Source organism: Coloeus monedula (assembly GCF_965178545.1).
Source record: "Coloeus monedula genome assembly, chromosome: 3".
Lineage (NCBI taxonomy): Eukaryota > Metazoa > Chordata > Aves > Passeriformes > Corvidae > Coloeus > Coloeus monedula.
The window spans coordinates 31,747,325-31,760,644 of record NC_138783.1 but is presented as its reverse complement, the minus strand read 5'-3'; the positions used below and the strand labels follow the sequence as shown (position 1 = coordinate 31,760,644).

The 13,320-nt window shown below is 42.2% G+C and overlaps 1 protein-coding gene across 1 annotated transcript in view; it reads left to right on the top strand.

Annotated features, from left to right (window-relative positions):
- NARS2 (asparaginyl-tRNA synthetase 2, mitochondrial) overlaps window positions 1-11,927 on the top strand; it is a 49,448-nt gene extending 37,521 nt beyond the window's left edge. The window contains exons 10-14 of the mRNA XM_082279290.1: window positions 420-486; window positions 2,501-2,638; window positions 3,726-3,823; window positions 5,407-5,433; window positions 11,202-11,927. Coding sequence (XP_082135416.1) covers window positions 420-486; window positions 2,501-2,638; window positions 3,726-3,823; window positions 5,407-5,433; window positions 11,202-11,346 — 475 coding nt within the window. The 3' untranslated portion in view covers window positions 11,347-11,927. The remainder of the gene's footprint in view (window positions 1-419; window positions 487-2,500; window positions 2,639-3,725; window positions 3,824-5,406; window positions 5,434-11,201) is intronic.
- The last annotated feature ends 1,393 nt before the right edge of the window (window positions 11,928-13,320 follow it).

Here is a 13,320-nt window from a genome sequence, read left to right as displayed (position 1 = left end):
CTACAAGCCCTTTGCACCCTGGGCTGTTATTTTTGCCTAACACACCCTGAACTATGTTGTTCTAGCTATGCTGATGAGGACATACTGTTTTCTTTTAAAAAATCCACAGATTTCTATGAAGCAATTCTCTGCAGAGCTCACTTCTTACTGAAATGCAACATTGCAATAATGCAGAAGTGTTGAGAGCTTAGCACTTCCTGCCCTGCATGTAGCCAAAGCACAGGAAAGCATAGGATTCTTGCCATATAAAATGCTTTTTGGTTTCTGTCCAAAGAAGCATTGCTGGGAAGTCTGACATTACACACAAGTTGGCATGGTAGTGGGGAAATGCCTCCTTAATTTTCCAGCGTGGCACTTAGCCAGAAAACTTTGTTATTTCTTTCATAGTTATCTTACAGACTTTTTTCTTCCTCTGGCAGAATTTCCTACGGTGAAGCAGTGGAAATTTTGAAGCAAGCTCCTCAAACTTTCACTTTCAAGCCAGAGGTAGGTCGTTACCAGCTGGTGTGTCCTTATGTAAAGCCTGAACTTTCTTGTGGAGGGCTGGGAGCCCTTGGCACAAGAGCCCTCTGCACTCCCTTGGAGGAGAGAGGCCTGAGGGCAAGAAGACCTTCCCCAGAGATAAGCAACCTTCCTCTGGGTCATGTCGAGAAAGTGAGCCATCCCCAGCATGCCTTGTTTCTATATGATAATAGGCTGTACCCCGTTGGCTAGTTGGTTTCTACCCCACTCCCTGCCTTCCCCATATGACCTCTGTCCCCAAGCCCTGATGGAGGGAGTTCTTATCCCTGGCCTCCCCTACACAGGGGCTGCTGGACAATAAAGCCACCTCTGTGGAACTGCTATGCGAGGCTCCTGTCTCTCTGTCCCCGAGTTTGCCTTGGGTGATTTCACAAAGAGCTGAATCACAAGAGCTGGAATCACCTGTAGCTGAGAAATCACTACACTTGCTGAAATCACCTGCTGCCCAGGGAAGCCAACCACGGCCCCTGGAAGAGTTGTTCCTTGCAGGACACTCTTTCTGGGAGGGTCGTGGCACAGGGGATTGTCCACCCTCAGCTCTCCAGAAAAGCAACACTTTCTCTCATATCACAAAGTTGTTACTTTGCACAGATTATCTGCCTCCTGGGGTGTTTTGTTTGCTGGGTTGTAAATCAGGTGTAACTTTTTGTCCTTTGGGGTTGAAACAGGAGCAATACAAGCAGTGAGATGTGTAGCAGAAGAACATGTAACACTTGAGGGAAGGAAGTGATGAGATCGCAGTTGAAGGACCAAGGCTTTAGCAAAGGCACTTCTCTTTCCTGTATGTGAGTAGTGCTGAGAGTGTTGCAGATTCAGTAGCAATCCTCTAAGAAGAGTTGCTGTAATAGTTTTCAAAAAATGGAAAGATAAGAGGATAGCGCTGAAAGTTTGACAAGGATTAATAAACCAATACCATGTCAAAATACCATGTATTCTAAATGTAGGTAAAGGGAATCCCTTGTCTTTCCAAAGCATAGACGTGGACCGGGTAAAAGAGTAACGTGCTAGTCTTTCAAAGCTGTTAGATTATGGTTTTCTAAAAATCTTATTTTGGCCAGTTTCAAACACACACACACACACACTCCAGTATGGGACAGCATTTGTGGTGGTGCTCATCTTATGTGTATATTGTTTAATCATTATCTCATTATGACACTTTGAGGAAAATAACCCTCTGGCTGAAGCCACCCTCATAGCCAGTTGTGTAACGGTCTCATCTCTGTGCACAAGTGGGTGTAGAACCTCAGATCTTGCATCTGTACTACCTGGATCTGAGACAGAAAACTTGGGATATTTTAGTATGAAGAGGGTCTGGGGGAGGTCTGTTCCACTCTTCCCCTTCCATTCCCCCAATATTCTTTGCACGTCCTATAAACAGACTGGGAGTCTCAAGTCAAAAGCCACAGGATTTATAACATCCCTGGAAAAAAGGAAAAGTGAGGGGCATTGCAAATGACAAGGTTTCTGATGACAAAGAAGTGGTTAATAGGATGCTAGGTTTTCTTAAGTGAGAATTAATGTAGTATGTAACAGGACACAGCAGGGAAGAGAGCAATCAGCCTAGGAGAGCTGCTTTCTATACACCAAAGGTAATACTGAAAGAAGGCTGGTTTGCTGGGTCAAGTAAGCTGGCCTTGGATAGGTGCCTGTTTCCCTTTAGGTATGCAGAGTGTGGTTTGCGGGTTTTGGTTGTTCATTTGGGATTTTTCCTGATTTGAGACCAGATGCTTGGGCTTGATGCAGGGACGATCTAGCCCTGTTCTGTGAAGTTAAATCATGTTATATTCCATGCTTTGCTCTGCCTGAAAACTTGTGAAGCTGTTTACTTCCCAGTGACCTGTATGAGAAGTTTCTTTGCTTGGTTTCATGTTACTCGAAGCAGCACATCTCTCTATATGTACAGGGATTTTGCTGGGTCTCTTGCCATGGTCAAGAGGCACCAAAGCAGATTCCCAGGCCCCTTTTGCTGTCTTTACAGTGGGGCTGTGACCTCCAAACGGAACATGAGAAGTACCTGGTGAAGCACTGTGGTGAGGTTCCTGTGTTTGTGGTTAACTACCCATATGACCTCAAACCTTTCTACATGCGGGACAATGAAGATGGACCTCAGCACACAGTGAGTCCATGGGTCACACCTCTACCACTTCTTTGTCTAGGCACATGTCTTGGCCTACTGATAGACATCATCTGCTGGGCCTGCCCTCAAGAAGTTCAAGATAAGATATGACCATCAGGTGATCCTGTCCATTTTTTTTCCTGTTGTTGAAAAAATACCCAAAGCGGGAACAACAGGAGGAGGAAGATTCTGGAGTTGGGATAGTGTTAACTTTTTGTTTAGTTTCCTTCAGACAAGTTTGTCATAGTTTATTTCTTTTCCTGGTAAACTTTTGTACTGTTAGGTGAAATGCCTAGAACTGGATGGTTTCAAGTAGTCTGTGATTATCTTGTCATCCAAATGTAGCATCCATGTAATACTCAAATAGCAGATAGGCACAAGAAGTAAGCTCTTTATCAAGTCTCATGCTTTGAAATTGTGATTTCTCAACTGAACTGAGACAACTTGAAGCATTGCTTGTGCTAAACAGAGCAACTACTCCACCATGTACCACTGTGGCTTCAGTGGCTTTAATTCTAGCAACATTTCAGCTGTGGGATAAGAAAAGTAACCCTAGAAGACAAAACAGAGAAGACAGACAGCCCAAACCTAACAGCCTAAGTGGTAACACTTGGATCCTAACACTTGGATCCAGCACATGAGTGCCATTGCTTCCATATCCATTCAAGGAATGGGGGTAGAAAGGGCTGAACACAAGCTACAGCATCAGAGTAGGGAATCAGGGCTTCAGAAAACTTGCCTGTGTGTCTTGCTGTCTTTGAGCTGCTGTTGGGTTCTTTATAACCTCACACAGGTTGTCACCAGAGTAACTTGGTGAGATTCAGTTCAAACCACTTGCAATTGATGTCCTTAATCTGGGACATCACTGCTATCATTTAGGTTTTCTGTAGATTAGTGTGTTTATCCTTGCAAAATTTCCTCCCAGCCTTCTCCTGTCAACAGGAGACTTCTCAGGTATGTGCATATCCCTATGTAAGTGTCCTGGACACTGGAAGAATTACAGTAGGGTTTTATGAAAAACCATCAGTGTCAACTGTTCTGCTAATCACTGTGTGGCATGACTTGAATTAGTTTTCTTTCTTTGAAGGTTGCAGCTGTTGATCTCCTTGTACCAGGAGTAGGGGAGTTGTGTGGAGGCAGCTTGAGAGAGGAGCGACTGCCCTTCCTCAAATCACGCTTACAGAGGTATGGAAAATCTGCAGATGACAGGAGACTAGCCTGACCAAGAGAGTGTTTCAGCAGCTCTCAGTGGTTGGCAAGACAGAGGAGTGCAAGGGCAGCTAATAGTATTTAAAAGAAGCCTATTTTTGTCTTTGTGATATCAATTTATCTGAGTAGGTTCTTGTGCTTCTGTTGTAGGTGTGCAAAGGGCCTCTCTGTTTTAGCTCACCAGAGAAGAAAAGTTTTCTTTATGCTAAGAGGCCAGGGCAGGAGAATGCCTCAGCTCTGCTGTGACTGTCTGGAGCAGGGTCTGCTGTGGGAGACTTCATCCTTGAGCCTTTTCTTCGCAGTTTTTGTGGCTGAAAGTGGATTGTGAAGGTGGAAGTTGTCACATATACAGAACTTAGATATCTGTCATCACGTTGTGTAACTAAGGAATTGCAGTTTTGGTCAGAAGCTTTGCCAGTTGTGATGCAGCTGGCCTCAGTGATGGGCCTGATTTCAGAGAATATGGTTCTTTGCTAATAGTTTCATGGGAAGCTTCACTGAAACTGCCCAAGACCTATACTGTGTCATGTGGGCCCTTCCTTCCCTGCTGCCTTAGGTCAGCATCTTGTTACTTTTGGTAATTTTAGGCTAACTTCAATGTCAGAATATCAAAGCTGCTGTTTAATTAACAATTATTGATGTTATACATGGGGTAATTCTCCATAGACAGTTATTCTCTGGATCCTATCTGATTGTTCAAAAATTTTGTAGAATCAGAGAATGGTTTGGGTTGGAAGGTACCTTAAAGACCATCTACTTCCAACCCCCAAGGCAGGGACACCTTCCACGAGATCAGGTTGTGCAAAGTCCCATCCAGCACCTGAACACTTCTGTTTGGGCCAGTCATACACTTGTGCAATGTAGTTCTGGAGGAAGGTTAATCCCAGAGTAACACCACTTGCACATTGGGAATTAATTTGTTGTTTAAATCAGCCACATGCTCACACAGATAGGTCTAGTCAGTGGAGAAGAGCAAAATCTATTTCAGCATAATGAATCCAAAAGGCACGGGACAGTTAAATCACCAGAACATTAATTCTCTGTTGTTAGTATAGGATAATGATATTCCCTGTGCTTCCTGCTACTCTCCCTGTAGGTTTTCTGAGGTAGGGATGCTTCAGTTGATGTAAAGTACAGTGTTGCCTGCTGCACTTTTTCAATCAAAACTTTTTGCCAGTATCCGAGTCCACAGTCCTCAGGAAGAAGAGAGTGGTCCATGTGGAGTTTCAAGCCAGACTTTCTTGTTTGTCAGGAAAGTCACAGAAAGCATTTCAAGATACAAATGGGGTGTGTCTTCAGTAAGTCACACCTCCTTTCACATGTTTTTGTCAATTTTGAGTCCTCAGGATCTGATTTTGTTAAGCCCCAATACTTTAGACCTTTGAATTCTATTTCCTGCAGAACCAGCATAACCTTAGAGAGAAGAACAGGATTCTTGTCTCCTTATGCATTAATTCACCAGACTTTCCCTTTTCTTGTAGCATCCTCTTCCAGGCAAGTGCTGCTTGTGCAGAATAACTGTTCCTTTACTTACAGGGGGTTTTCTTTTTGTTTCACAGATTAGGACTCACAGATGCCTATCAATGGTAAGATGCAAGCTCTATTTCTTCTTTTGAGATTATTTAAGCAGCTGGGGTTTTCTGGTTTTTTAAAATTTTGGTTCTGTTCTTGAGGGAACATTTTTTGGCCCTGTTGCCCTGCCATCACTGCCAGTCTAAATGAAAGAGCCAGTTCATTTAAACAAAGTTTAATCTAATGCTTCTTAGTTTATGCTTCCAGTTTGTCCAATCATGGCACAGGTCATTCCTCTAAGGATTGCATGAGGTGGATTAATTTACAACCCATAATGACTTTTGATATTAAATCATTAGGCTGTGTTTGAAGTTGGGTAGATTCTGACCACCATGCACGAGATAAACAGGTTACAGAACCACAAGCAATTTGTGACCTTTAACAGGTCTATGAAAAACTCCCTTAGCAATTGACAGGGCAATTGAGTCGAAAAATCTTCCCTAGCAAAGCAGTTAAAGCAATTAAAACTGTCCTTCTAAGGAGACAGATCAACCTTTGAATTAAAAGTTTAACCTATTAAAACGACAGAAGGTTCTTAGTGTTCCTCTTGACAAGTGTTCCTTGGTATATACTTCGTCATAGCTACTGAGAGAGTGCTGGTGCAGAGAATTTTAAATTTAGAAGAGTATATTCAAATATTCTGCAGTATTTGGATTGATCATTAGGAAGGCCACCTTGAAAGAAAGCAAGGTATAGGTTCTTCACTCTCCCCTTTCCACCATATGAAATGACTGAGGAACAGCCCAGTGTATGGCAGATCTTCATATCATCCACGTGCAAACATGGTGAATTTTATTTCTTCCTTTGTTGTTGTATTTGTGGGCCAGAATACACCATATCCCTTTATCTGAGGGAAGGGTTATCCTGAACAAGGGTGTAAGTTGTGGGTTAGATACTGAGATACAGCCCAAGCAAGTCTGGTGTTCAATGGCAGAGCCTTCCAGCACTACTAAGATCGCACAGGCCTCATGCTTCCCTCAGAAAAAGGTTAGGACATTGCATGTCACCCATTTGCATTCTCATGGGATGTGTAGTGATCACATTCTGGAAACTCTTCCTGCTGTAATCTTGTTTTGGAGACTCTTTCCTCCTTTACTCCCTCTGCTCCATCACAGACAATGTAACTTCCTGGAGAAGATGAAAGCTGTTGTTAACTCTCTGCCATAGCAGGGTCTGGTGTCCTAGGAAGGTGCAGGACAGTAGTAATTCTGGATGCTTCTGAATTGCAGTCCAAAATCTGCCAGGTAGGTGGTTTGCCAGCATCCATCTTTTCAGTGGAAGTGGCAGGAGAGACTAAAATTAATCTCCTCCAATTTAGTGATTGAATTGAGTCTCCAAAGCTGGCTCAAAAACTCCTGGAAGAACAGTTGAGTCATTCCTTTTTAAATATAATATTTGCTGACTTTTGAATGTGATCTCTTTGAAGTTCTTTAACCATTGCTATATCTCTGATTCTACCTGTCTTCTTTGCCCCAGTAAGCAAGAGGATATTGTGGGGTCTGACTGTTTCTAGGACAGTTTCAGGATTGTCTTATTTGTAGGAGAATTGTAGGGCAGAGGCAAATGATGATCTGAAATACTGCTCTGCTTCTTGCCATTCCTACGTTTTAGCAAACTTTTCAGAAAATAGATAGAGTGACATGGTCAAACTCTGTGAGTCTTCTTCAGTTTACTACATCTTTGCTGTTGTGCAGGTTTCTTTCCATATAGACTATGACTTGGAGTAGTATTTGGCATGACTTTGTAGCTATTTTATCTTATTTTCACACTTTTTGCTTTGAATTGTAGATAGAAAATAGCTCAGAGCTATAGATTATGATCTTGGCTAAACTGAGAGGTCTGTGGAAATGAGGTGGGAAAGTCGAGTGATGTGAGTACTCTGGGAGTTCACTTGATTTCTCTGTGAACAGGGAGTATTAAGTATATTGCCTTGTGAACAGGGGACTTGATCCTGTTTGCAGCCTCCACGTGCCATCTTAAAAGTAACAAAGCAGGTACTTTGTAATCACCAATGTGTTCCCACAGCCATCAGCACGAGCAGGGTTTCAGACAGTCTTCCTATGTGTTAGGCACCGCTTTCTTTACTCTGATTATCACCTTGTGCTTCAGTGGAGACAGTTGTCTCATACAGAACCCTTTGCAGCTGGTACCTTTTTGATCTTCTGGTGTAACCCTGGTGAAAGTACACAGTAGGAGAGCAGGTGTTGTCTGCTCTCTTCAAGTGGATGTTACTGTGTTGTTTTGACCCTGCTCCTGCTCTCAGTGAGGAAGGTTGAGCTGTGTTGGGCTCTTTAACTTCTGATTTTCTTTGAAGCTTGAATGTCAGAGTGTTGTTCTGTTGGGTCCCTGTGTGGCAGGGTAAAAAGGAGGAGTCGGGCTTAGGGAAAAGTAGCACTGGTGAGCCACTTGCAGCCCATGGCCAGTGACTACATTCACATCATCCTTTAACCTTCTTCAGAGCCCAGTGAAAACAGGTAGCCCATCACTGTCCTTGGCAGCCACCTGGTCCTATTACTCCTCTTTTGAGAAGAAACTGGAGCACAGTGCTGGGCCAGACAGAGGCAGGCAGAAAGTCAGGGATTTTTTCCTTACACACACAACACACACACACACACCCTCAGCAGAATATTCAGTTTCATGGACTGTGGTATCTTTGTTCTTTCAGCCTTACTTTTTTCAAACTGGCCACAGAAGCTTCAGTATAGTAAGGGGATTGTATAAAAGGTTGAGATTTTATTTGTTTTGAAAAGAGATTGGAAAGAACACATTCTGTTTATGAATGGTCACTAGGAGAGCACTGCTCTTCATAGTGTCTTGCTGTGCAACACAGCTCATGATGATGATAAAAGAATATAAATCTTTAAAAGGATCAATGGAAATGCTCTTCTACCATGGCACATAATGAGCTCCTGGAATTCATTGCTGGGGGATGTTGTTACAGCACACACTTTGGTAAGATTCAAATCTCTGAAGACCTACCAGTCCTGAGGTCCAGAACAGGAACACCAGGGCTAGCTGGGGTCACAGAAACTTATTTCCCCTATGGAATAATTCTGTACAGTCCACCAGTTGCCAGTGGAGTGCTCAGCTCTCTTCTTAAGTATGAGCTACTAGCAAAAACAGCTAGACTAGTTCACAACTCTTTTTGAGGTGAGAAACATCCAATGTCTGTAGACTATTGAATGGAGGAAAACCTCAGGGAGCATTTTCCAGCCTAAAGGGATTTTTCTCTTCATCTGCAGGCAGTTACTTTTTCTTTCATCTGTGAAGAATGGAAAATTTCTCAATTCTTCTGCTTCTTCTATGCACAGTCATCAGAAAGGATTCACAGTCTTGATCCTCAGCACATTTTAATTCAATGGACTTTTTCCATTAACTTTGATGGGTTTTGTTTCACTCCTTTTGCCAAAATGGCTTCTCAAAGTGCTTTGAGATCTACAGATCAAAGTCCTGGATAAGCAAGGGTAGAATTTATTATTATTATTGTACTTCTGGAAGAAGCTGAGTTATTTCATCTTCTTACAATGACTTTATAAACTCTGTTGCCAGCAAAAAGGGAGAGAAGATGCTGGGCTTAGTCTCAACTGCCTTTGCACAGGCTGATGCACTTACAGACATCATCACAAAAGTTTATGCTGTTACTTGTATTCCTAGTTACAGCTAAAGTAGTTACCAGCTGGCTTGCCAGTTCTGCTCAGCACTCCTGAGCTGGGTCAGATTGATCTGCCATGGCCAGCACCCATATCCCTCACATTTATGAGGTCTTTCCTGTTTCCTGAGTCACCACCCTCAGCATCAGGTCTGCCCATCACCTTCCTTGCAAACCCTTGTACAGCTACGCAGCGGAGCTCCCACGGGAGCAGTTCCAGGGTATTTGCAGAGACACAAATTCTTCTTAAAGCAGTCTGTGTAAAGTGGATAGAGATGAAGACCACCACCATACTGTTGCACAGCCTATGTGTGCAACATATCCTAAGCATAATCCTCATCACAAGGTGTGGGGTGCATACACCGACCCTTAGTGAGCCAAGCTAGCACCCAGCATCACAGAGAGAAAAGCACACGGGTCCCAGTCATCAGAAAACATGTCCCACTCTTGGGCCTGCTGTTCAACCTGCAAACTGTACTTTGTGTGTCAGTGCTACTAGGAAGAAGTAAGCTCTGCTTCTCTTTTTGCTATTTGGGTAGTGGAGGGGAGGGGAAAAACACTGGGGAAGAAAAAACCTGAATATTGGATTGAGTGTAATAAATGGTTTCCCAAATTTTAACTGCTGTTAATGAGCTGTAAGGAAAAACAGTATTTCATGGTATGAAAGGCATACTATCAAACTGAGTGACAGGGCAACCTTGCAGCTGTAGAATTTGTGGGAGACTACTTTTATTTTGCAAGTAAGGGTGATCATGGGCTTTACTTTGTCTTCACTCTGTTAAAATACAGAAAGTTCTGATGTCCAAGCAAGTACACTCAAATATACATAATGTATATTTTACATATTTATACATGTATAAGTATATATACATATGTAAGTATATATACACACAAATATAATATTTCCTTGCAGTTCATTAACAGTATATAAAATCTGGGAAGCCATTTATTGCAATCAGTCCAATCTTAATTTCTTTCACAGTGTTTCCCCCCCTATACTCCACTGCATAAGTAGTAAAACATATGCATCCATATTTTAGTGCACTTGATTTTTTTTTTTAACTGGGATGATGAAATATTCATACACTGAGATTGGAAGCAAGTAATACATCTGGAGTTGCTCAATCCCCTCCTACTAGTGCATTCATATAAAGCAGAATAACTTTGTGCCCTCAGCAATCCCAGAAGTGGCCCCACAAATCAATAGACCCACTGAGATGTTCTTCACTTCTATTAAAATAAAACCATTGGTGACAATTTATAGCTGCAAATACAGTATCACATCAGCCACAGTCCAGCTGGGAAATGGGTAACTATAGAAGAACCATCATAATCTTGTTGACACCCACATTCTCGGAGTATCTGCTTCCAAACGTTCTCTGAATTTTCTGTGCACAACCGCTGCTGTTCTGCAAAACAAAATGTCTTGTTCCAGATCTCATTTTTAGAGAAGATTTGTTCAAGGGTTTTTTTCTGGCTTACTATGGAAATAAATGAATCAGTCTGTAAGAGTGATTGGGGAAATAATAGCAAAAAGCCATCATAATTACCTTAAAAGGAAAAAAAAAATAAAAAGGAATGTTGAGCAGACAGAAGCAAGACCCATCTAAGCTTCTGAAGAAATTACTGGAAATGAAATGACTTAGGCTACCAAAAAGCAAACAGAAAATGAAAGAACTTGCAGGGCAGATTTCAACACCAGCATGGCAAGGGCTAGACAAGCCCAAGCAGAGAGCTTCATCTCCAGTAGTGGAAGTGCTTTGTGATTCTGTAGGAACCTGGGTTTATGCCTCTGCTAGGAATATTTTAGGTACTAAAACTACAAAGGTGTTTTCAATACGAGGAGAGCTATGGTGCTCAAGCTGTACTTCATACCCAAATAAGTTCTTGCTCCTAAACAAAATATGCTGTAGGGTATTGGCAAAGCATAGCTATGCTGGTTTAAATGGGTTCAAACCTGGGGTTTCTGCTAACACAATTCTGCTTCTTCACACCACTGACCAACACAGAAATCACAGTGATTAGGGTCAAAGGGAAGTAATTAAGATGGAAAGCAAAACCTTAGATAAAAAGCTGACTTTAATGGCATGAGCATAATTGTGCTGCAAGTGTAACTGTCTGTTTGAATTACAGGTATCTAGACCTCCGGAAATTCGGATCAGTTCCTCATGGAGGCTTTGGAATGGGGTTTGAACGCTACCTGCAGTACATCTTGGGAGTTGACAATATCAAAGATGTTATTCCTTTCCCCAGGTTTTCTCACTCCTGTCTCCTGTAGCTCAGCAGCTGACTCACATGGAGAAAACTGCTGGCATAACTATGTGTATATAATATACCAGGATATGACTGAGTGTGTTTTAGTAGGAAATCAAGATAATTTTTATATCAATGAAACTCTTGGTCAATTTAATGTGGGATATTGAAAATAACATATGTTCTGGTGAGATTATAGAAGGACACTGGCAGTTAATTTGATAGCAGCTTGTGTCTTCAGTGCACTTCGGGACTATTAATAAATCCCACTAAACTAAAGGGTTACAATTCTCACGAGACTAGTACAAGCCATGGAAGTACTGAACAAGCATCGTTGGAAGGTAGCAGGGGGTTTTATGTGAAATATTAATAAGGAAGCATGGCCTAAAATATTGTCATGGCTGTGATGCACTTGCTGTCATGAAATGGCTGCTGCAAAGCATGATTCTCCCCACTCCAAGTTAAAAGCAAATATTGTTTACCTTGAAAAAATCAGCCAAACCTAGCAAGGAACAATGTCATATTGGAACAGCCAGAGGGAGTTTGGTGAATTGATGTTTGATTTTGTGAATCATCAATAAAGATGTACACTGGGTTGTTTTATAACTCTGTATGGTTTCTTCTTCTGTTACAAAACTGTAGGTCTCAGCATCAGAGAGTTTCCTTCAGTGTCTTTGGTAGAGGTTTCATTTTCTGTCTAACCAAATTAGTTGCACAACTTCTGCAGAAAGTATCTGTCTCCAAGAAAGCACATGTTCATAGCAGACAGAAATGTTCAGTTAGATGAGAGTTCATTCATCCATTCATCTCTCCAGAGCCAACTTGGATTTCACGGTGGGGTTTTGTTGTTGCTTTGCTTTTCTGTTGTTGTTATTGAGAAAATCTCTCATGTGCTCATCGGACCAAGCAGTTTGGTCTTTATTGCAAAACAATTGACAGATGCTCCCAAGCATTGCTATGTATGAAGTGATTGCTTATCACTCTAAGATCTGAACTCCTTGGCAGTCTCTAATGGGTTTATGTTCTCAGCTTCTTGCCAGGTAAAGAAATACTCATTTCTGTTTTGAAGACTATTGTCAAAGACCAAGTGACTTGCCTAAGGCAGCTGGAAACCAGTAATTTATTTGGGACTTGAATTGAGGGTTTCCAGCATCCTTCTTCCCTTCCAAATTATTGCAATCCAGCAAATGGTCATTTGCACAGTGCTTGCTACTCTGGAGCCCACTACTGCTGGAGTATAAACAACGTATATAAAGAGAAAAAGCAAGGTAGTGGCCTTACTGCTGATGAACCCCGTGTAAATTGGCACACACTACATGAAGTGGTTGCAGGACAGCACTGAAGACTTCTTTTCCAAGTAGATGGAAGAGATTGAAAAATAGCAATCAACTAGCATTGCACTGGTAATAGTGCAGTCACAGTTCTCTCTGGTAAGGCTGTGTAGTACTGCACCTGCAGTATCTAAAAATACCTGTTTATGTCATGTGGCACCTGCCATGTCTCGGTGTGCTCTGTGGCTGGGGTTTTTACCTGTTATGATCATGCAGGCATCCACCATGAGATCATTACTTTGGGGGGCGTTTCTTGCATGCACTGAGACATCTCCTGCGTATCAAGACTTTTTCATGTCTCCTTCATCCACTTGATTAGGCGGCTGTTAATTGTGCGTTTGCTGGTTTGCATTTCCCAGTACAGCCCTGAGTTGACAAGTCTGGTTCCACAAAACAGTTCAAGCACCTGCCTTCCTTTTGAAACCACTGTGAAGTTCCTACATCAGACACCCAAGTATCTTCCTGCATTTGGACCATCTCTCCTTTAGTATGTTGTCTTAAGTGTTATTGCTGGCCTTTATGTTTTGGAATTACTTCTCTCTGCAGAAATATGTGGAAAGAGTACAGCTGCCAAACAGCCCCATCCATAGCATGTTCCCTAAATAACTTGCAATGAGCAGGGGTCCTTATTGAGGTCCTTAGTCACTGACCTGTCAGTGACTGTCACA